The 26,232-nt window shown below is 34.4% G+C and overlaps 1 protein-coding gene across 1 annotated transcript in view; it reads left to right on the top strand.

Annotated features, from left to right (window-relative positions):
• LOC117114999 (A disintegrin and metalloproteinase with thrombospondin motifs 16-like) overlaps positions 1-26,232 on the top strand; it is a 96,852-nt gene that overhangs the window by 5,967 nt on the left and 64,653 nt on the right. Inside the window, exon 3 of the mRNA XM_033258629.1 lies at positions 12,689-13,014. Coding sequence (XP_033114520.1) covers positions 12,689-13,014 — 326 coding nt within the window. The remainder of the gene's footprint in view (positions 1-12,688; positions 13,015-26,232) is intronic.

The following is a 26,232-nucleotide window of genomic DNA, read 5'->3' as shown; positions in this document are numbered from 1 at the left end:
CTGCTAAGACAGACTTGATAGATGGAAATTACTATATTGGTTTACCACATTTTTTCAAGACTGTAAACTGATTTTATTTACAAATAATAAATACTGTCAATCATGCATGATTTTTAAAAGTGAAAAAAAGTTACTGTACAGTATACCTTTTGCTTAAGTTATTATAAGTTGCTTAAAAACTTTCTTTGAACACAGAGGGCGCCAAGTATCAGACCTCAAACTTCAATACACTGAAGAGGATAAAGATGAATATCATTTTTTTGGCATTCAAAACAGACTGTGATATGACATCTTAAATTAAATTTACATTTTATAAGGAAATAACAACAATAAGAAAGACTTTCTGTTGCATTAAATCATATATTAATATCTGTGTTTAAATGATGCTTTTATCAAAAATTGTGTCTGAAGAATGTTTAGCTTTGTATTACATTATTTGCATTGTACAGAACAACAAAATTTTGAAAATCTAATTTTTGAAAAGAAAAAAAAAACCCAAATGGGAAAAAGTAAATTGTTATATTTATTTTCCATTATAAAAAACCAGATACCTGTAGGCAATGCCGTAGCCAGCTATTGGGATAGTTGGGACAGTCCCACACAATTTTTCTAATGGGTCGACAAAGAATGAGTCCACAATTTTAAAAATGGGTCCAAATTATATAATTTTATGCATAAAATGGGTCCAGTTTAAAAAAAAATTGGTCCAGATTTGTCATATTTAGCTTAAAATTGGTACAATTTAAGAAAATGGGCTTAAATTTACGCGTAAAGTGGGTCCACCCTGATATTTTCCCGTACTGTTTAAAAATCCTGGCTACGGCATTGTCTGTATGTATATTACCTGTAGTTTTCCATTGAATTTATGCTTGAAAGTGGTATCAGAACTGTGCTGCAGCTACAATAGTAATTCCAGGCAGGCAATACTATCTATTTTTAATCTTGTTGCGGAATCTATGACATTGCACATTGCTGATTTCATTGTGTATGTCTATGTCTAATCTTGGAATTTCAGGGTTTTCAAAAAACAGTTCTCTCAAAATGCACAGACAGAATTTCGAACAAGAAATCAGGCTGATTCTTTCTTGTGACATATTATTATACATCTGTATTTCAAACAACAGTTGTAATTAATGAAATGGAAACAAAATGTCAGTAGATTGAAGTTGACTGACATAAATGTAAAGTGATGGACAGTTGCAGATATCACTGAACAGGAAATTCCACACAATAATAATGATAAAAAAATCTTCTCTATTTTAGACTGTACAACCAATTTATGGTGTAGTCATAGCCATTTATATGCTCCTACCATTGTTTTGTGCCTTGCGTAAAGTTGATGTATGGTGAGTAAAATGGCCAAGCGGTTAAAGCAATGGCGCTGCAGCCTACAGCCATAATATCGGCGCTGGTTCGAAGGGCATGCTCGCCTATGCTTCTGGAGGTGGAACAAGTCTTCTCGGAGAAGGATTATAAAACCGAAGGCCCAGTGGATACACATTGGCTCATGTGTACTATAAAGAACCCAGTACATCTTTCGAGATGAGCAGAGGGTTACCCCGTTGTACTGGTTCATTTCACAGCCCCTGCCATTGTGGACTAGATGGTGTACCCATGGGTGTATGCAAGGTGGGGAGGTCGGGAAGGTCAATTTTCAAAAGTCCACATTTTTTCCAAAGACATTTTTTTCTAGGGCCTTTTCACAATGACATAAATGAAAAAGCATTGATGAGGTACCACCAATGAGTCCAAAGACCTTGCCAATTGCGTGAAGTAATCTATCTCAATTCCTAGCAATTCTGAAACTGAGCCTGCCATCCGCTTCAAGCTGGTGGGGCTGTAATCGATTTTCTTGTCTCCCACTGAAAAGGTCCAAAAAATTATGATCACGACCCACCAAGAAAAAAACCTGGATACACCCCTGCCGCCTTCTTGGCCACGATGACACGTCAACGGGAATGCCACTGCAATGCCAGTCATGCACAAATTTTACAGCCCTGGAATAGACACTCTAGTAAACATTCCTTGGTGATGAATCTGCAATAGTTTATTAGTATGTTGTTAGCTGTATGATTTATGGCTAAAGCCTGCTTTTGAAGCTTACTGTAGAGCATTGCTATAAGTGGGACAATAAGAGATTTTTCCACAAACAAATACTCAATATTATTACCTTGTTAATACAAAATTTTTAGATTTAGAAATTCACCTACATCCACCTACTGATTGCCTTTTCCTTGTTCTATAATCTTTGGTCACACATGTTCCTTATTTCATAGGCCTACTGTATATCTTTCACACTATTATCCCAGAACTTTATTACACATCTATTAACACATGATAATTCAGTATACTATATCCCTGGGCTCTATGTTCTCACATGGGTCAATTCCTGATCGTTGCTGTTTTATTACTAATAATATGCTTATACAGTAATATGAATGGGTGTTTACTTAATACCAAAACAATTTAAATGAGACAGGGTTGGCACAGTTGGACACAGGGTCTGTACTGCAGATACATGCAACGACCACCTGAAAAAAATCTGAGTGATTGCTTGACAGCAAATGGCAGCTACATGGAATTAGGAATTTGCATAGTGGATAAAGAATAGGAAAGAAGTTACATGGCAGGTAATCTACAGTGTATAGTGGGGCGTAGGCTTGTTTTCTCCTGGGGGTTGCGAAAAATGAGAATGTGGAACTATACCTTTTATTTGTTTATTTATAGTACTTTATACTTGTTTTATTTAAATTGTTATTTGCCATTGGCATCCCTGTTACATGTTGCTCTTTTGGTGATGCCTACATTTGATGGAAATAAATGTTACAATGACTGAATGAATGAATGAATGAAAATCCCAGAATGCGGAACTAAATCTTTATTGCAAAACTTAATCCTCACTTTTAGTATTTTAACCCACTTAGTGGAACTAATTTGCTTCCAAGGGGATGGATGTGCATCAACACCCTTCCCCCTCCCAGCCTATGCTCATGTAGAGGATGGAGTAACTTGGTAAAAGATAGTGGCTAATGTTATTGGGAAGAGGTTACTCAGGGGCGGATTTAGTGCCCCCCCCCCCTTTTGGAGGTAAAAAAAGAAAAAAGAAAGAAAAAGAAAAAAATGATAGCCCAGAACGCTTCAAATGTTATTTTTGGGCGTCTAGAACACAAAAATTTCGCGGGGTATGCCCCCGGACCCCGTAGGACATTGTTGTCTCAACCGGCCCAAATTTGGGCCCCTCCCCCCTTTTGGACATCTCTGGATCCGCCCCTGTTACTGGGTGACTAATAGGAATGGAAAGAGGAACTTGCAGCTGAATGGTAGCTAATGGAGTGAAGGAGATGCGTGCCAGCTAATAACATTTGGAAGTGTTGACTTGGCACCAAACTGCAGCTGTTGGAAACTGAATGGGTACATCAAGTGGTGGCAAATGGGATTAGGTGTGGTAAATCGATAGGTGGGGGCTAATGGTGTACAGTAAAGGAGGGTTAATTTGAAAGCAAATGGAAAATTATGTAAAGTAACAATGTTAATAATGTCTGCCTTTTACCTGATATTGTACACATTAGTTTAGTTTCTTGTAAATTAGGAATTCAGATGTATGGCATTACTGTATATATTTTGTTTGAAAATAATTTTTTGCAATGTAACACTTAAGTAGGTTTAACTGTATGAATCACAGAACTGTAAAATCTTCAAATTGAGTTGGGAATTAAATATAAATTTTTATTTCCTTTGTATATTTTGAATATAAGATACAATATGATAACTTAATGCAGCTCTGGTTTTTATATGCTTCATGTTCATCAATATGATAATTAGTCATTCTATTTGCTAGTATCTGTTTTATAATTGTGATGTTGATTTTATGTCTATGATGAATTAAACCTAAATTAAATATAGTTATTATACACTTCACAATTCAAAACACATACAAAGAACAAAATAGAAGTTTTATAAGAGATAGGATTGCTCATTGTTAAAAAAGAAATGTTTTATCTTTGATAATCAACTTTACTTCAACATGCTAGCCTATTCAACAAAGAGGGATGTTATTCTGCAAACATAGTCATAGAATACAGATTCATTTAATACAGTATGTGAATTCCATAATAATAATATAATAACTTTATTTGAAACAAGCTTTTAAAAACAACGGCACACGCTCTTGCGGTGCGTTCGTAAAAGTAACATTCAAACAATACAATACATATACAATACAGAATAAGACTAATACAATAAAAATGCTAAAAGATTGCACAAAAATTGAGTATTTGCACGAGTCATCACTCAAAACGCCCATTTAAAAGTTAAGCACTCCCATGATAGTGTGCAATACTTATTCTGAATTTAGGTCTCAAATATTCAAATTCTGCAGCCCATCTTAATCTAATGGCTTTCCTTTGTTGCTGTAAATAATTTGCTGAGGTGTGGCAGACCTACGTTTTTTAATTTTGAACGTAAGAATGACAAAGTATTATATTGGTTTTTTTTTCTTGAGAGACAAATGTTTGCTTGTTACTAAGCATCTCAACTGTCATCACACATTGATGTTTTTTTTTTTTCTTTTCACATGCATAGCATTTTTGACATACACAGCAATTGCTTGAAAGGATGGATGGTTTGCTACCGTCTCAAATACAGTGATACTACCATTAACCAAAAAATATCATAATTAACCCTTACTTTCCATTAGTTTCATGCAGGTTCAGCCATCAACTTTGCTACCATTAGCTTCGGGGGTTAAACAACATCAGCCCTGTTTTTACAAATTGTAACATTCTGTACTGCTATAGGGCGAAAGGTGCATATTCGTTTAATGAAGATGGAATTGTCACATTCCATGAGTGGAAAAGTAAGAGGTAGACAGGGTAGGTTACCAGTCACCTTAATAACTCCCCATGGCGAGAAGATCAGCTGTATGTAATACAAGATGGAAGTGTTGGTCAACTGATTTGAAATACAAGATGGATCAACTGTCGTTCCTACTAGATTTTAGTTAAAGCATCATAATTGAAGAACGTAGGTTGCTGGGTTAGGTGTCAATAATAATAAACATGACTAATTTCTGTTTACAATATCCTGTTGTTTATTGCAGGATAACTGGCTACATTAGAGGAGTTTTTATACATTAGCAATGGATATAGGATGTATTTTCTTGTACGATGCTTATAAACTATGCTTCCACTGCAATTACCTTGCATGCGCAACAAGTTTTTTTTTTTTTAATTGATATCACCCCAAACAAGGCCTGGAAACCACTTGTAAGTAAGGGGTTACAGTACATTCTTGTTCTGTTTTTGTATCAATAGCCCCTTTCAGATAGACGTCACCGCAATATTGCAGTAAGCATGGCAGCATAATAACCGGTCTATAATCTTCATACAGTGCCTTTATTACTGCAGTATTGCGGTAATCCAACGCTTTTCTGTCTGGAAGGGTTCTATAGAATGGTTTAAAACACAGAGGGCACAATTTTTTGTTTGCATTTTTGTCAATATGGCGCCCGATCAAACCATACAGCTGTTGCTGTGTAACTGTAGTTGTTCCAAGGGCAGTACCTTTTTCTTTAGTGTAGAAGGGCTGATGACTGTCGTCTATTTGCTGTTTTATGCCACCTTCCTCAAAGTGTACAAAAAATAAAATAAATAATATTATGTAAACTTTCTTGTTGACGAAGAATGGGAGCTTTATTTTTGACAACACACGAAAGGAAGTGAAAAAATTAAATACCATGTCCGTTCTCAACTTTAATCTTGGTTGTTTCAATGCATAAATAATGCACATGCCGTGTTCATTGCCGCAATACCCTTTCAGACAAAGCAAGCCAGTAACCGTTAATGCAATATTGCAGCAATATTACTAGGGTGCGAAGTGGTCTAAAGTAAGCAGGCATATTGGCGTATCGACCCTTTTAGACAAAAACCCATGCCGGCGTGCTTACTGCAATATTGCGGTATTGCAGCTCTGTCTGAAAGGGGCTGGCTATTTATGCTATGAAAGTGCATTTAGGTCTGGTTGAGAATGGTCAGTGTGGAGTTCTCAACCACAAGTTCGATAACCAGAATGGAAACTGCCAAATTGCCTTCCCCTATTACTTATAGTATACTAGATTTGAATTCTGATTTGATTACAGCAGTACATTGACAAGTATAGAACCTACATTGCACAAACCTTAGTGTTTAATTTTACGAAAGTATTTAGTCATGCTCATGACATGTAATGATAGGATTGGACTATTTGTACTGTAACACCAGTTTAGCCAACTGATAGTTATTATCTTTACCTTCACTACTTTCAGCGGTTGTTCTGTTAGGTTGTAGTGTTGATGTCTTTTGTCATTTGCTTTGAATCTCCTCCAAAGTTAAGTCATAGTTGTTAGTAGATAGTAGGTCTAATGGTGACAACACATTGAAAGAAAAGATAAAATTGAGTTTATTTTATTGCTTTTATAAAGCATTGTAGCTTATTCTGTCAATTCACAGCAAATATTTGACATTTTGTACCAATGGACGCCAGGAAATGTAACCCAGATTATCTGGCCATAATACCTCAAAATGAAAATTCTTTTATACCATAGTTGTGCACTTTAGTTTTCTAGGAAATCTTTGTAAATGTGTGACAGGTGTCGGAAACATCAGCCTATCATCTGACAATGGTACACAAATATGATGGTGCCAAAAGTACCAGATGCCTAATAAAAGCTCAAAACATTGGTTAAAGAATCATTGTATACAAAAGAGCAACAGTTCTCAGTCTGCTGGTGGTATGTCACTGTAATGTGCACTGAACCGTGGAGATTCATTGTTAATGTTGGTGCCCAGTTCAATTCTATCTGCTGCTAAAATGCAGGCAAAAGGTGCACTTATTAGGGGGGGGGGAACCCCAAAATGAAGGGGGGTCCGGGGGTCCTTCCGGGAAAATTTTGATTCCTAGATGGCTGGAAATGAGTTTTCCCGACTTTTGAGGAGTCTGTTAATGACCTTTAAGTTATTCAAAATTCAAGGTTCTTCCTTCCCCCCCCCCCCTTTTGAAAAAGGTCAGGTAATTTTATCTCATTCTTTGGGCCTATACATAGACAAAAAAGAATCAAAGACATAGGTAATATATTGTTATATTCCAACAAATATTGAGAAGTTGGATATTTAGTTTTTCTTCTCATGGATCGATGAACCGATAGGCCTGAAGAACGCACTTTCATACATAAATTATTACAACATCGAACCAAAAACAGTGTGTATACAGTAATTTATTTAATTGAAGACTAGTTAGGCTAAGCCTAGTTTGTCTGATCTGCCAACATATGCCTAGGTAGGTTAGCATGCCTTTTGTAAGCCAGGACCCAGTAGTATTTTGTTACGTTACTTCACAGGGGGGTTCGTCTGAATCCCCCTGAACCCCCAAATGCAATGGCTCCTTGTACACATTAACAAACGCAGTACACTTCGAAAAAGAGATTGTCTCCCATGCACTGCCCAAACGCTAGCTGAATGACCCCAATTCAGACTTTTGTGGGTTATCCTTGCCAGTGTCACAAGAATAAATCCAATACAATCAAAGCATTTGTTAATATGTGTATAAAAAATCAGCAGGATTTGTGTATAATATGGGTCTTAACTGTGCTATTATCAACTGCTTCCCACCGAGATTATGCCCAAAAAATACATTTATATCTATTCGATATCTACTTTAAAATACTGCGGCTTACTGTTTAACACTGAGATAAAACCTGAAATATCGCACTACGTGAGTTAAATTCAATTACTTTTGCTATTACAGCAAGGCTTTTATAGGCCTTAACACAGAATTTTAAAAATAAAGAGTATTGACTTTCAGATAATTCCAAATTCAATCTTCTTGAATTTCAGAAATGCTCACTTTTATCTATAATAGGAAACTGGTGCTAATTCGACCATTTGTAAAGTTACCCCACTAAGTTATGTAATGCTAAACTCAGACATTGTTATAAAAAGAATTCGAAATACACTTCACTCATCACTCAATGTGATTAGTGTATTAGGAAAAAACCCACACTTGTGTGTCAAGTGTTAAATAGGATTTCTTTAGAAGTTTGCATCACATTGCTGAGATTTAGCTCTATATGGGATCCAGCCCGTACTACAACCTTTCTTTATTGTTGTTTTAAAATTAGGCTTATGAAGTACCATCATTTAAATTATTAAAACAAAAGCAAATAGTGGCTGCAACAGTTGTTGCAGCTATTTTTCGATTCTGGTTCTAATTGGAGTCAGGAGCTTGAACCCTACCATGTTCAATTCTCATGTGTTTTTGTGCGAAACACTTTTCACCTACGTTTGTGTCTCCACCTGGGATTAATTGAGGGAACCTGATAAATGTGGTAGTGAATGTATCGGTCTGTGGTACTGATAGGTGTCCTCTGCAGCTCAGGAATGGAGGAGGATTTGTGCTCATTATATTAATCCAATGAGTAAGGTAATAATCTTTCACAAGAACAAAAAGACTGCGATGGATGGATGTTATAAGTAGGGAGATGCACCTTGAAGGATGTACTGTATGCTGTAAAATGGTATGTGCCTGGAAGGATGATGTTCTAGGACAGCTATTTTATGTTGTGCTCATGAACGTTATGTACTGTAATAAGGGTGGGTTAGTGTCCACATTTCAGAATGCTCTTTCTGTGCAAAGTTCAAATGAGAACTTGACCAAGATCAGACTAAGCTAAAACCATTAACCCTTCTGAGGACTCAGACAGTCACATTACAGTATATTAAAAATCTTAATGGACGACCTGATAGCTCATTAACAAGGCCAGTTGCCAGCTTAATTAAATTATCTTTATAATTTGACAGCTTATCCAAATATTGGTGTGATATATATCATTTTGCTAAAGTAGATATAAATTAAAGTAACTGTAATTAAAATGAGATTACCTTGATAATGGGGATAGTGATTATTGGTGGAAGTTGTGTATTTCAAAGGCGTTTAGGGTGATTGACAGTGATTGTCATTTAGTGTCAATGAATTTGCTGTAGGCAATTATTACCAAGTCCCAAGTTGGAAGAAGTGACTTCAGGGAGATGTGGTTAAAAAAGCTAACTCTTAACATATTAATTTTATTTTGCTGGCCATGGTGATAACAGTTGGCATTGACTTCCTTGAAAATTCATGCAAATAATGAATTTGCAGGAGATGGGCTATTTTCCAGGAGATTGTTGCTTAATTGCAGGCCGTCCTGATTTCTGAGAGATTCCTGCAACCTCCGGGAGACTTGGGACCCCTGCAAGGTTATGTGTCTATAATAATGTTATTATTATGAATAACAAAACTTAAATATTTAAAAAAAATAGTTTTATATTTATATTATATCATATATTACTTATTGCATGTATGTACCTAATACCAAATTAGAAAATGAATGGAAGATTCCATTCATTTATTTATGAATTCATTCCTTACATATACATAACATGTTATCTTTCCATATTTATTCATTTATCCATTCATTCATCCATTTATTCATCCACCAATAATGATAATTCATTCATATTGCACAAATTCCCTTAAAATACATTCTAACAATAAAATAGATAAGAATACAAATTTACAAAATAAAAGAGAAGTTAATATTAAGGGGAGCTAAAATTCTAGAAAACTAAAATTCAACAGCATTTTAAAATTGCATCACAGTGAAAGTTAAATAATAAAAGTCAAGTTGGCAGGAAATTTAAAATTGAAATAATCAAATCTGCAACAAGCAAAAATAAAAAGATGAGTAAATAGATGATCCATTGTCTATCTATTCATCAATCCTTTCTAATTCAGAAATATATAAATAATCTTCAATATTCTCTTTTGTATTACAGTACTTGCTTAGATGTGATACAATGATAGCATGAAGGTATTATACCTCCATGATGATAGCAAGGGCTTGGCCAGACTCATAAAAATAGTGTTGGTCTTAACAGTGGAATAAATCAATAAATGTTGGTAGGGCTGGAATGTTGCCTAGCATGCAAGGACTAGCAGAAGCTGTTCATGTGATGATTTAATATTCTTAAGCCTTGACTTGTCAGCCCATGTGTCAGTCACTTGATCCCATACAAGTAGGGGCTGTATCCAAGGGATTAATTTGACGAAAGCCGGAAAGGCTTTGAGAACCTTTGCTGCTGGTGACATTTACCAGAAAAATTGTTTAAAATAAAATATTTAAGTTTGAATGTTTATTGAAGATGGGATGAGGAAATCGATTCGTGTAATAAATATTTTGCCTGTTAGTTTTATACTGAAAATTGAAATGTACTGTAATAATATGGAATTTGACATTTTTAAATGCCTGTGGTTTGTTAAACTATATATTTTTTTATAACATTGATTTTTCCTCCATTGAGCTGTCATTACATTTTTTACTATATATATATTATTTGGCTTGACATTCATGACCAGTTTACAGTCTACTAAATTTGTCAGAAAACGCAGATCAGCAAACCCATTGGTGGATCTAAAGGGGGTCCTTGGGCAAAAAAAAAAAAAAAAAAGAAAAAAAAAACAAAAAAAATCCAGACTTACCTTTTCAGGACCTGTGAGCTGAAATTTTTTGTTTTTGTTTTTTGTTTTGTTTTTTTGTTACATTGAGAAGCTCATTTCCCGCCATTTAGAAATCAAAATTTTTCTGGCCGCCCTCCCCCCCCACTTTCTTTTTGGGGTTCATCGATTCATGGAAAAGAAAATACGTACATGCAACTACTCAATTTTTTTTTTTGTATGCATACACACATAATAGGTCTATTTACTGTACAATACGATACAATTTTGGGGTTTTTTGGAATCATTTTGAATCCCCCTCTAAAGTACAACCCAGATCCGGCCCTAAAACCTTACAATGACCCCATTGAGTCTATGACAGTAAACTAACTTTTCTCATCTTGCTGACAATGGACCGCACCGCTAAGCCTCGCCACTTGGATATTGTTGCTAAGGTCCCACCTTAGCAACTATTAAAAAAAACAGTAAAAATCACGCAAACACGTGCGTTTGTCGGACAACACGTGTGTTTGGAGGAAGAGACGCATATTCCTGGCCGTATTCTGAATGGTCAGTTGTTTAAGTTTGATTCACTTAGTGCATTGTAGCTAGTTGGGTAGATAAAAGATAACAATATAAGAAGTTGGACATGTAAGTGGAGAGAGCTAAATCATAATTAAAGGCTTACATATATTTTTATTTGGGAGCACACTTTTTTTTATATAAGAACCAGTAAAATTTTGCCCAGGCTTAGTGTTCTTACTTTTTTGTCGATTCAAGCTCAAAATGTTCTTATTGTGTTCTTATTTTGACACATTTTTCAAACATTCAAAAATTATCATTGTACAGCAGTATATTACCGTACGGTACTGTATTATAGAGGGTATTATAGTCACACCTACTGCAAATAAGGTACTTACAGTATATGATCTGTCTCTTATACACATCTAGATGTGTATAAGAGACAGCATAATAGGTCTATTTACTGTACAATACGATACAATTTTGGGGTTTTTTGAAATCATTTTGAATCCCCCAATAAAGTACAACCCAGATCCGGCCCTGAAACCTTACAATGACCCCATTGAGTCTATGACAGTAAACTAACTTTTCTCATCTTGCTGACAATGGACCGCACCGCTAAGCCTCGCCCCTTGGATATTGTTGCTAAGGTCCCACCTTAGCAACTATTAAAAAAAACAGTAAAAATTACGCAAACACGTGCATTTGTCGGACAACACGTGTGTTTGGAGACGCATATTCCTGGCCGTATTCTGATTGGTCAGTTGTTTAAGTTTGATTCACACTGGCTTTTTATCTTCTTTAAATTCTTGTATATATAATAAATAGTAATTTTGTTTTTAGCTGTCTCTTATTTTATTAATGTAAGTGTTTTCATGGTTTTTTTTTAAACATATACGCCTGTATTTTAATAGCTCCATGCTTAGATGAGTTAAAAATATACATGTTGTCCTTTGTACAATATTCAATACAACCTTTTAATGGGAAACTGTAAATTCAAGCAGCAGGCTTTGTTTGCTTTTTAACTATACAAGTCTTGTCTATCTTAATACTTCAAATAAATAACTCTTGTTTCTCCCTATATTATTGAATACAATGACTACAGTGTGTGTGTGGTAACAAGTTGTAAATTATCTTTAATTGGTAGGTCAGATCACAGGATTAATAGTCACTAGCATTCATTCATGCTCAGTTGATGTGCTGAGTATGTCCTGGATTACTACAAACACATGCCAGAAAAGATTTTCAAGAAACAACATTACATATGAAATTTTTCATTAAAATTTACTGTAAATTATGCTTTAGTATGGTTTTGTTCCAATGTAATTATTGCGGTAGTTATTGTGCTGATCATGATAATGAATGTTTTTAATGTCAATGAAAAAATTATATTATTTTCTGTTGGAAAGTTAGCTAATAGACAATACTGAACTAAATCTCATTCTGATATGAGGATTAGGTGTTTGGTCATGAAAAAAAATCCTTTAACATCTACATACAATCATACAGAAAACATAAAATCTACAGAAAGACAATGGGAACTTTATTACTTAAAATCGCTTTTACATTTGCACTAACCAAAACTTGATTTTTAATGAGATGAAAAGAATTACTATAGCACTCTATATTCTGATTGAGTTTTACTTATTTTTTTTTCTTTTAGATTATCAAATAGTTATACCATTCCAAGTTAATAGCAAAGGTAGCTATCTGTCGCACAATCTGTATCCATCCCGTAAGAGGCGTGGTTTATCGGATGATGGGAAAGCCAGTGCCGTCCATTATAAGGTAGAGGGATTCGGTGAGGAATTTCATCTAGAATTGTCAATCAATGATGATTTAGTAGCACCTGGATTCGCTGTGCAGAGGAGGAAAAATGGTAACAGCATTATGGAGGAATACATTCCAGAGATAGAGAACTGTCATTTCAGCGGTCATTCAAGACATCATGAAGGATCCAAAATTGCTGTCAGTCTTTGTAATGGTCTGGTGAGTGCACATTAAAAAAATATTGTTTTTGATGTAGTTCCTGTCCTAGCTTCAGGGCTTACCGCTGCTCCCCGATATTCCATCAAGCCGAATTTGATGAATTTGTAGGTTTGTATTTTGATTCTAGAGGTCCCGGGGCACCCACTTCAAGAATTTTTTCCCCCTAAATGCCTGGATATGCCATGTCTACCACTTTAGGGTATTAACTAAAATTCTGTTACAAATCTACAAATTTTCTCGTCAATAACATCCACAAGAAGCCAATAGAATAGTGATAGAAACTGTCATGGTGATGTAGAAGTGTGTACTGTACTTGGTTGTTTTGTTTTTTTTCTTTTATCTTATCTGACAGTTCTTGGTAAAGTGTTAGTGCATTGTAGCTAGTTGGGTAGATAAAAGATAACAATATAAGAAGTTGGACATGTACTGTAAGTGGAGAGAGCTAAATTATAATTAAAGGCCTTCATATATTTTTATTTGGGAGCACACACTTTTTTTTTTATATAAGAACCAGTAAAATTTTGCCCAGGCTTAATGTTCTTACTTTTTTGTCGATTCAAGCTCAAAATGTTCTTATTGTGTTCTTATTTTGACACATTTTTCAAACATTCAAAAATTATCATTGTACAGCAGTATATTACCGTACGGTACTGTATTATAGAGGGTATTATAGTCACACCTACTGCAAATAAGGTACTTACAGTATATGATTTGTTGGATTTTTTATTTAAAAAAAATAATCTCATTTTACATTCCCTCAGCCTCAGTTTGTTCTTAATTTTTAAGCAATTTCAACCTCAGTTCATAAGAAAGTGTATACATTGCTTGAAGTTTTGGGTCTTAAGCATGACGACGGCTTGAGGATTACCTCAAATGCGCGAGTCTCATGTCCAATGCATGAGACTTGGTAGGTCCACCTTATACAAGGTTTTGCAACGTTATTTGCATTGGTCAGGATTTCTGACACAATTCTAACTTGTATTGCAATGCCTACATATAAACCTCTATGGGTTTAAGTTTAAGAAGTCACGTGATGAAAAGGTAATGCATAATGATTGTTAAATTTAAGTTGTATTGCACTTATGAGTAAAAAATGAAACACAAACTTCAAATTCAAATGTAATTGCACCTGTTAGTTAATTTAGATGAAATTGCTTTAATACATAGTATGACTTTAAACTTCACCAAAATTCTCTAAACTTAATTAAAATACATTGTTGTTTGTAATAGGTGATCATATCTTGGCCGCCGTTTTGTAAAAGTGCATTAACATAATATAGCAACATTGTGAAAATGTCCAAACCATTATGCACTACAAAAGCCACACACACATAACTAGTCAGAGTCATATGAAGTTCAAGGTTAAATATTCTACATTTAAATAGTATAAATGACACAGAATTGTACTTTATTTAGTTTTGGTAAAAGTTCAGTTGATCATATTCTCTGTGAGTGATGTCAGGACAATTCAGCAATTGATTATAATGACCCAGTCTTATGTTATTGTCAAATGTTAGACTACTCAAGAATTATTAAAAAAGATAGATATTAGGTTACAATATTTATACAATTTGTATTTTGATTTACAGATATTACCAGTGCCAAAATCATGACTTTATTTGAATACTTATGGTAAAACTGAAAAATAATCCGATATCCCTACTTTTGCTACATTTTTAAGGTAGGGAAATCAAAATTCAAAATATAAATAAGGGAATGTTGAATTTCTAGACTGTATATATCCTATGGCAGAGGTATTTGCGATAGCATCAATACATTTCTGCAGCACTCTATTCTCTTAGAGAGAAGATATTACAGATGGAGGGTCCAGATCACTTCAGCCTCAGCCCCACCATGGCACCTCCTCTATGTGATTAATCTCGATGTTTACCCCATTTCTTTTTATAATATTCATGCCTTAAAAAGTAATTGTGCATTTGGCGTATTATTGCATAAATTTTGATTCAATTGTTTATTTTATATCTTTCTAATGACGAAAGATTTCATTTACTTTATATCAAATTTCTTTCAGTAGGTAGGGTTAAAAAAAAAATTCTTCTATGTGCGCACAACGGTCACTAGCCGACGCAATTTTAAAAAGAATGTAACGTGACGACGACCCGCGCAACGGATCGTTTTTAATGACGATTGGCTCAGACTGCCACCGACAATCAGCAGACGGTGTCACATCATCTATTGCTCACATAGACCGGAGTTGGATTTGTCGTGTCGCACAACGCAGTGATTACCCGGCTTAAAGCCTACTACTTAAACTAAAGAATGGTTAACCGAGTTCATCCGTCCTTTGTTCAGCTGTTTTTTTTTTTCTTGCTACTGGGTGTCCATCCACCCTCCCACCAGCGGCTACTAAGACCACCAAGTGGGATTGCCGGAATTAGTTGGTTTATAACATCGTTGTCCATCGTAGTACCCAGGACACATCTGCATTCTTTTTATTATATTTTTGTTGTCTCAAAACAGTTAGAAGTGTCTGGTTTCCAAGAGTGACTGTCAAGGGCATGTTTAATAGTAGCACTGGGAATTATTTGAAGGTTTACTCAATAGATTGTAAGTTGAGTCATAATTATATTTTAGCATTCCTTAAATTACACATCCTATAGGCCTACAGTGTACATATATTTTATATAGGATCTGTGCTTAAATTTAAGTTCACTTCTTCAAGTTCACTCAAGTACTAAGGCTGGACTAGGTTGACATGCTCAGCTTCACCAAAAGATATCAATAATGTAATGATAGGCCTATTATAAATATAAGCATAGAGGTATAAAATTTGGTGCCCACATTTAAACACAAGATCAACCATCCGTACTGTACAGTAGGCCTATCACAGTACCTGTGCCCGAATACTGAACAATACGCAGGCTGCTTATGGGCGATCCCATTATTTTCTTTTATGCCAATTTATTACTTAGTATACAGCAGGCCTACTCAATGGCAGTGATCAACACAACACAACACATTTTATTTGAAATTATACCATTTTTGTGTAAACAGAGGATATCCCATGTACTGACAGTATTATTAGCACCAAAATCAATTTTGTGTTCAAATGGGTGAGCTTATACCTGAGAACTATGGTACATTATGATAAAGTATTTTCTGATTCGTGATTCGTGAAAGGTAATACAACTTATAAAATATGACTTTAAAGATTTGGTTATGATAGTTCTTCTATTATTTCTCCTTGAACTACAAGCGATAGAGGTGTGAAGATCAGTAGGGCAGGCCATTAGTCAAATTTATTATTAGTAAACTTTCAACTTGCAATCAGGATATATAAAAAGGCCAACATTTCATTTATCATAGTTCTATAAGCCCCTGCCCCTATTTTACGCCCAATTTTAAGTACCAGATTTTCCTCTAGCAAAAGATTAACTGTGTTATTCATAATATAACTTATCAAGTAAATAAAATGATTTTTTTTTATTATGTACTCACTCAGCTTGATAAGGCCCAATAAGAAAAATGATTAGTTTATCACCTTTGTGCACATGCCTTCTATGGTATTTAAAAAAAAAATAATTGATAAAAATACAAACTTTTTTTTTATTGCTTTTTTGGTGTTGCAAGATACAGATCATAGGGTCAGCCAAACATTATCAATTTGCATGCTATAAATTACCCTAATGATATTACATCCTATGACATGTCTGCTCACCTTTGTCTGCTTTGTTGAACGTGGACTTGGACAGGTGGACTCCTTTAGATCACCTGCGTGATTTGCATGAGTTCAAAATCGAAACTGTTGTCTTGATCATTTAGGACCATAATGGATGGCAAAGTGTTTGGCACAACATCCTCCTGGGGTGGCGTAATTTATTAGAGTACAGTAAATGCATCACATGTCTCAAACCGAGAAAAAAAAAATTTGCTCTTTAACATATAGAGCATTAAGTATTTTAAAGTAACATTTTACATTTTTTTTCTAACATAGTTATATTCTGTGGATTTAATTTCATTACCTCAGTATAATATGTGCTATTTAACTTTAATTCACAACTTCTAGATCATTGTCAAATCTTTTTGAGTTACCAACCTCAGAGAATTTGAATTAGTGACTGATTTAAATGTTTGTAAGTGGAGTGTAGCGGCAAGCACCAATTTATGGGGTGGGGGGGGCCTCGCTAGTCGGGGAGAGTATAGGAATATAGGAAGAGTATAGGAAAATAAGATGCTAGATCCTCATACTGGGATTTTCACCCTAGAAAAATCAATAGTCATTTTCGAAACAGGACCATTTTTCCGGGCGTCTAGAAAACAAAAATTTCCATACCTCGGGCGCCCTTAGGGCAGTGTTGTCTCTCGATTGCCCCTCCCCTTTCGGTCCCCCCTTTTAAAAATCTCTGGATCGCCCCTGCTTTAATTAGACCTTTGTAAACTTGTGAATTATCGCAAAAAAACTCAAGTACAGCTGGTGCACCAAACCAAAATAATGAGAGGTTTATTGAAACTTCAAACATTTCAAACTGCATTATACGTAATGATGACGATACTGACCTCCCACCAACAACCCATTCAATGCATGTTTTGTTTGGGAAATGGCTTCTTATATAGGAACCAATTAAATACAGTATAACATTTTTTTTTTCATAAGTAGAAGCAGGCCCATATGGAGACATAATTTTTAGATGTCAGTGAGATAAAAAGCAGCTGTCCTGGAAGATCAAGGGGCTTTGTGTGACCCTTCGCCACAACTTTTATTTTCCTGATCTGTTCGGTGTGGATGAAAAACATTTGAAATTATGAAATTGTTCTGAGAATTAGATAAAAGTAAAATACAAGTAAACATAACATGATTTGTTTTAAATCCTCGGAAATGTGTGTAAAGTCGTTGTGATTCATGGATCTTGAGTGGGCATCGTTCCAAACACAATTATTGGTGTCGTCAGTCCGGGAAAATCCCTCTTGCAGTAGTTAGTATCGGAACACTTAAGCACAATCATATATCGAGAAGAAAACAGATGAAATAATAATGCCATGAAGCAGACAAGTTTGAACCTCTATTTCTATAAATTGCAATCTTGCATTTTCTTATCTCTAATTTTTTTTGCATTTAGCGGAGTTGATCCAATGACTCAATAGATGATTCAAGTTTGTAATTATGGATTGAACATGACCAGATGATCAGATTTTTAAAAAAAAACAAAATTATGAAATATGTCACTAAATTTTTTAAAGGAAATTTTTGAAATAAAATATTTTTCTTCAAGTTAAATATAATATTAACTATTTTCTTGGGTTCTAATGTTTAAAGTTAAACAGTAAGTGTTTTATTCCTTCTATTGTGTCTACATAATTTTTTAGAATCCTTATTTTGCATTTAGCATGAGACTGAAACTAATTATTATTCCTGGTTTATCTGGATTAATAGTACAAAAATTTCAGCTTTTCTCGGAGAGTACCTACTGTAGTTTTTATAATAATAATGGTAGGCTTACATAGCGCATCCTGCTGCCTGCATGTATAAAATTCACGGGGAGCGTTTGAACCCCTAAATTTAAGATGGAGAGCCTACAGCATTCTTGATCATGTCAATAATAGTTATTTCAAATGTTTAATGAGAATCAAGGTTGATGCATATTTCTGTAAACAAACAAAATTTATTTTTATTTTTTAAAGAATGTTTGATATGACACTTAGTATGGAGTGGTGTTGATGCTTGCCTTCTAATCCCAGGGTCCATATGATAGCAAGACTTTCTCACAACTAACTAACTTTTCTCCCTAAGCCTCGTATTAAGAGACTTGTTTAGAGCCAAATGGCCGAGCGGTTAAGGCAGGAGCACCGTGATCATAGCCAACAATATCGGCATGGGTTCGCGGCCGGCTCGCTCCTATAGTTCTGGTGGTGGAACATGTCTTCTCAGATAAGGACTATAAACCATAGGCCCAGTGTACACAAATGCTTATGTGCACTTTAAAGAACCCAGTACATCTTACAAGATGAGTAGGGGGTTACCCCGGTGTACTGGTTCACTCGGCCCCTGTTGTGGACAGATGAAAGTGCGCCAGTTTACTGGCTGCAGAGGACATGAAGTGATTCTCAGGGGAGGAGAAAGTTGAAAGACCTCATTTATTTGCGCTATATAAATCCATCTATTATTATTATTGTAAAAAAAACATTGGTCCACGTGTAATTGGTGAGTTAAGGCTACTTGCTGTTGGATGCAAATCAAATAAAAGGAAGTTGCTTCAATTTAAAGGCCGGACACTTATTGCATCAAATCCGACTCCGCTCCCTGCGAGCGCTAGACGACGCAACGCTGTCTGCTGATTGGCAGTGGCAGTCTGAATGGATCATTAAAAACGATGTGATGCTCACGCGTCATTGCGTTTTGTTCTTCGTAGAATCACACCAGCTTAAGACTTGTTTGATCACCTGAAGTAGTCCATTGTGTGCATATGCAAAGTTAAGTGTGTGGTAACTGTTCAAAGTAGTCTACAAAATACTGCCTGTTAAAATTGATCATTTTCTTTCAAGACTAGCATGTCTGCTAATGATTTGATGGTTCATTGTTTATGCTTTTTTTAACTCGTGATTCATGTTCTTCATTATATTGCTGTAACAAAAAATGAAAGTTAATTACTTGAAACATGTAGCAGGCTACTGAACCTGACTGTGAAAAACATACTCATACTTTTGTTGCTGTCTGTTAAGTAGGCCTACTGCTGAACCAACTTGAAGATGGGGGTCACAAGAATCAATCCACCTAGAAACTAAATTTTTATTTAGAGGGGTCAAAAACTATATATTATAATTCATTTTACAAATATAACTTGCCATTTAATATTATATTATAACAACCCAGCTTAAATATAATTTATTAATTTCATTATTTGCATATATAGTGTTGGCCACAGGTATGCAAAGTGAGACCAGCGAGCCACAATCAGTGCTCGCAAAAATAAATTATAAACCCTATGTGTTTGGCGCAATTTCCATATTTGGCTAGAAAACCCCTCTTTTCACGGCTTGACATTGATTGTAATGTAATATCAAAACTAAGTATAAAAAGCAGTATAGAAACAGCTCAAAATGCAAGGACACTAAAAATGTCAAAATTTTGGTGCAGTCCTCAGTGTTAAATCAAAATTTATATTGGCCTCTAATCATTTGTATGCTGTGCACCCTAGTAGTAGACCTATTTCAACTAACAATCTGCAATAATTTTTAGGAAATAATATAAATGTAAATAAAATAGAGGAAGCAGACCACCAAATCTGGGCACTCACTACATTGTCGACGAATCCAATTCTGCTCCCCATGAGCATTAGATGCCTGCTGGTTGTCAGTAGCATTCTGAACGGATCATCATTAAAAACGATCTTTTGCGCTTATGTTGTGGTGTTGCGTTTTCTATCGAATATTGTCGACAGTTGGCCATAGTGAGTGCCAGGCTTAACATAAACTGATACCTTAATGCAGAGATGCCAGCCTGACACTACAGGAACTTGCTAATCAACATCAATGGCGCGACACTGTAGAATCATGGCAGCAGCCGAAGGATGAGGATGATTTTTTACGCCTCTGTAAAAACATTTTCTTTCTATAAAAGCTATCTGTATCTGTTAACACAGCATGGCTATAGTGACGCAGAGTTTGCAACGATTTGAAAAAAAATATAGAATATGGTGGTTGATTTAAAATCTGAACATTAGTTTCATGAAAGTGGTCAGATCATCTAGGGAAGCATTGGAAGCAAGGGTAGCGAAGTTGACAAGTTCAGCTGAGTTGACCTTATAATTAGTTAAACCTGTCATGCTATGTAATTAGGTCCTACTACTATGAAGTCCCTGTCTGCTTAAATGCATTTATTGGTATATTGTGTAGTAGCAGTATGCTTCATCTTGTAACATCTTAACAGCTGGCAGACTAGGTAGATATGAATCTTACAACATGTTAGGTCTGAGATAACCTGCCTTTTCCTTTGGGAACACTTTACTGTCCTCTTCTCTTCACACCTACCATCATCAATATTCTGACTCAATCCTAGGCCTGATGACTCAACATTAGCCCCAGTTTACTCACTGTTATTGTTTTTAAACTTACCAAGAAATGTACATTACTATATTCATTTTCACAATATAAAAGTGTTTCCAGAAAAGAATTCCTTTTTGCAACAAAATCTTTCAGTGCAGTAAATACATATCACACACATTTTAAAATAAAAATACTTCCTTGCATTTTCTATGTACTACAGTCATATTGGACAAAATTATATGTATTTAGACACATTTTCACTTAAGTATTCCATCTCGTCTAACATTTATGTGCTCAATTTATTTTTTGGCATATCTAAGAGGAAATTAATGCACCCTGAGAAAAGTCATTCTCCAACTTTATGAATTTAATAATTAAAAAAATTACATTATTTCCAACTAGCTCCCCCTTAAACCCACATGTTATTCCCGTGCCCTCCTGACGCAGCAGCCCATTCCCCACCATGTCATTTCTCATAGTTCTGCCATTGTTCATTTTAGGAAACTCTTAAATTGATAATTTTTTGTAGCTGAGTCATTCCATTTCTTGATTACATCCCATAACTATTGTACTCATCACAATTTAAGGTCTAGTCAACCTAGCTTGATCCCAGTCAAATTAATATGAAGATTACAATTGATTAAAAAGTTAATACTATAATCCACCAATTTTTTTTGATAGTATATTGCAACTAATCAACAATTCTTTAATTAATAATGAAATAAATAAGGGGAAACTGTAGACAAATTTCCTATTGGCCATTAACAAGTCTGGCACTTCAATCAACCAATCACATTTCAAATGTCTATATTTGTTACAACATGAAGTTGATATTACTAATATTTGTCTGTATGATGATAAATCTGATTTGTTTATTTTTTTTAAATTTTATACTAAATGAACTTTCGGTATTAAAGCACTGATTTTCAGATTGGTTCAGTATTAACAAAAAAAAAAGCAAAATGAAAGCAAATATTTGACAACATAACTTAAAAATGATATAGGCCTAAATTGAAAAAAATGAAATGAAACACTTTTAAAAATAAATATAAAGTACACACATACAAGTTAAGAAGAAAAAAAAATATAGGTAAAATAAAACTAAAATGTGTAAGTAATAAGCATAAATACATTTTTGTGAGTGTATTTACTGATAATTTAGTTTATCAGTTAATGGTAATGGTATTTGAAATAGCACCTTTTACAGAGGATACAAAGTGCCATGGACTAAGTGTAACTCATTTCAATGACTTTCTTCTCCTCAAGGGTCTCCTTATGTCTGAGTACCATCTACTCTCGTCTGTCCACAACAGAGGATGTATGGACCAGTACTACGGGGTAACCCCGACTCATCTCAAAAGATGTAGTTGGTCCCTTTAAGTGCAAATGCGCCAAATTCTGTACACTGAGCCTACAGTTTATAGTCCTTAATTGAGAAGACTTATTCCACCACACAAAATAGAAAAAAAAAAGACTTGTTCCACCATTTGAACCATAGGCGAGCATGCCGTTCGAACCAGCGCTGATATACTAACCGCTCGGCCATCTAACTCGCAAAAGTTCTTTTACTTGGCATGTTGTTCTAGGCTCTTTCAACTAGAGTATTGCTCTAATTTTGTGTACAATGTAAGTGCAAACAATAATTCAAAATTTTGAGATAAATATAGTAAACTCTTTAATATCATTATGAGTAAATTTTTTTGCCATAACTAAGTTGGCACCATCATAAAAAACTTAAAATACTATTAGCAACTGGACTTTTAATATCAGCAAGAAAGTAAAATTCAATATAGGCCTACATGTACAGTATATGCTACCACTACAGTAGTAGAAAGCTTTATGTCTAGCTTTTCCAGATTTATTGAACACAAGTTGTTTTGACAAAGGTTAGAGGTTGCCTTGACTTGTTTAGATTTGGTTTCAAAATGTTTCACTAATGTTTTCTTTACCTGTGCAGTACTGGAGTTTAAGCCAGACCTTTAGAAAACGATATGACACCTTTTAAGAAATTTTTTTTTTGAAAGTTTAGTTAGGTATTTTTTGTTGTAAAAACTTAGCAAACAGACGTCAGCAAAAAATCTGTAAAAACTTGTTTTGTCGTGTAAAAGCAACATTGCAAACATTTTTATTTCTGAATCTAAATGCTAACTGTGAGGTAGCCAAACTTTGAATTAAGAGAAAGAGGAAGCTGTATGCTTCCTTGTATATTAACACACCTTTGTCGGCCTATATCTTTAACTAACGTAGCCTTAGTCCTTTACCCCCTACTGTCTGCTGTTAGCCTAGCTTGAAATAACTTGACAGTGACAAAGCTGATACTTTCCTGTGATAATTGTTGACATCGTCATCCTTCAGGGAAAACATGATCAGAAACTTGCGTCTTTCTCTAACTGAGAAGCATTTGTTTTCATTTTTTTAAACAATTTACAGACATGTCTACAAGATAACCTTAATTTTGTGCAACATATATGTGTGATATTTACCTGACGGCATAATTGAAAGTGTTAGCATAGTTAATAGTTTCTATTTCATCAATTTCTGAATTTCAAGAAGCAAATTAATTTCTTCTAGCTTATCTAATGTTTAATACACACTATACTGCATTTTGGGGGTTTTTAATTTGATGTAGCAATCATAAGTAATATTCTATTGCATAACAATAACCAAAAATTATATGTAAATTATAATTATTATTATTATATGTAATTATATATTATATAAAAATAATGTTCTGTTTTGTATGGCTGTCTATAAAAGTTTTTTTTAAATTTATTTTTTTAAAGAACATTTTTATATTGGTTTTGACACAAAAGGCTTCAGGGCAACATCAATAATGTAATAGTAATCTAATCCAAGTTTGAAAATTAGTTAAATATTCATAATTATATTTTAATCATTCCTATAGCTTTGTCCTTTGAAATAACAAAAATGAAAACCAAATAAAAACCATGTTGTCATTAACATTAAAAAACATTAAAAAAACATTCATTTAAAAGCACTAGAAAGATTTCTCCTAGTCACAGTTATCCAAATAAATATTGTCTTGTGTGTTTTTTCAAATGTCAAGCTAAGGATAAGGACTTAAACAATGGTTTACTGTATTAAATGTGATATACGAGTCATGACAGACTACAATATAGTAAATCAAGTTTAATTCCCTTATGAAGACAGCAAATACACATAAATGTTTGTCTTATATACAATTTGAAAAATGTAACTTCTTGTCTTGATTTGCTAAACATGAAATACTTTGTAGCTTATAAGTTTTGATTCAGTGGCATCACACTGGAAGATGACAGGGTGGCCATTGACTGGATGTGAGGAGAGAGTGTCAGTGCCATGAGGCCTGGAACCTAAGCCTGGCCTGGCATATTATAAAATATGCAGTAAAATTATAAAATATCAATGTAAGATTCTTATTTTTTGTAATTCATAAATGGCATTATGTGCTACATGTGTCAAATATCAGTCATAAAATGCAACAATATTCTCCAGGCAGAATAAGATACTTCACAATTGATGTCCTGTAAAGGTGAATTGTTTCCATTTACTGTATGTTTAGATTGCTCACTTTTTAAGCATCCTTACATAACAGAAATATTGTACATGAAGTAAGTACTTATTGAGATAATTCTTTTAATTTATAATTCTCACAATTTATGTTTGGGGAAATTTTATTACTTCCTTTTACAGTATCTGAAATAAGAGCACTCCAATCAATGTTTATTTTAAGGGCCACAAATAAACTTCATTTTACTACTTGCTGTAGAGTGGATGATCCCAGGCCATGAAATTGCCAACTATTACAGTGCAGTCTGCTTAATAGCTGCAAAGAGCAACATGAAAAAAGGAAATGTATCGCCGTATTTGCAGACTGCTAGCTTAAGTGCCTAATCTAGTTTGATCGCAGGGTAAAAAACCTTAGATTTAATTAGTATTTGTTCGGATTGCCCTTGTAACAGTTTCTCTTAGAAAGTTGCAGCATAATTTGTTGATTTTATATTGAAAATTACTATCATTAAAATCAAAATTATTTAAAAAAAAGTAACAGGGCTAGAAGTTATGCAATTGTTTGCTTGGTGAAAGTAAATTGTGTGGAATTAATATCCCAGCTATTTCATTGCAGTCACTCTGCTTGTGAATTCATGAAGAAGGCAGTGAATATTTATTTAATGACTAGGTCATTGACATTCTCCCAAAGCTGCTTACCCTAGGGAAACTTCTTGTAACCCAGAAGACAATCTCACCATACCATTATATATCATCCTGTATTGTTACATTTTTTACTGCCCACCACTGGTGGTAGATTTATTACCCAGCCAGAGTTCTATGGGGACATGGTCTGGAGAAGGATGTGCCCAGACACAATATCATAACCAGCTATTGGCGCAGTTGGACAGTCCCACACAATTTTTCTATTGAGTCCGCAAAGAATGGGTCCACATTTTAAACAATGGGTCTAAACTAAGCTGTTTTATGCACAAAATGAGTTCATTTTTTAAAAAATGGGTTCAGATTTTTCATATTTTGTGTCATCTAATTTTGACTACACAATGATCCATACATCACGTTTAAATTAGACATCTAAATATTGAGATGTTGATTTTGGGGATTTCCCCAGATCTTTGTCACCTAACCCTGCTTGGGCCACTAAACGGTCACAAGATTCCATGATTGTGGCCCAACAGCTGTATGTTCTGGAGACTGCTACTGCGTAAGTACCTTAACCATCCATTTTTATGATTTTAATTTTTTTTTTTTATGATTTTATTTGTAGATTTGTCTGTATGTCTAATTTTTTAGTATAGCCATTTTTTATCAATTATTATTATTGTATTTTAATCTGTTAGTGTTCAGGTTGCCAACACAAATATATTTCTAGTTTTCTGTATTTTACATATTTAGATAGAAAGTTTCAGCTAGCAAACAAAGAAAAAATTGATTTAGAAGACACTGGGGGCTCATTTAAAATCAGAAATGCCTTTATATCTTATTTCAATTCTGGCATTTATAGTACAGTGAGGTAAATTAACCCAGGTTATATTTAAAAGTTGAAAAATATGTATTATTGTGAAACTGAAACCTTTTGGCCTCATTCCAACTTTTTATCTGATTTCAAATTTACAGTATTATTTAATAAAAAGCGAGATATATGGTAATTTATGTTGGGTTGCATTTAAAAATATGAAATTCAGAAGTAAAGATATGAGAAAATGA

Source organism: Anneissia japonica, unplaced genomic scaffold (genome assembly GCF_011630105.1).
Source record: "Anneissia japonica isolate Jap-2015-1 unplaced genomic scaffold, ASM1163010v1 scaffold119_len492752_cov174, whole genome shotgun sequence".
Taxonomy (NCBI): domain Eukaryota; kingdom Metazoa; phylum Echinodermata; class Crinoidea; order Comatulida; family Comatulidae; genus Anneissia; species Anneissia japonica.
The sequence above is the reverse complement of the archived record's forward strand: the minus strand, read 5'-3'. Positions and strand labels throughout refer to the sequence as shown.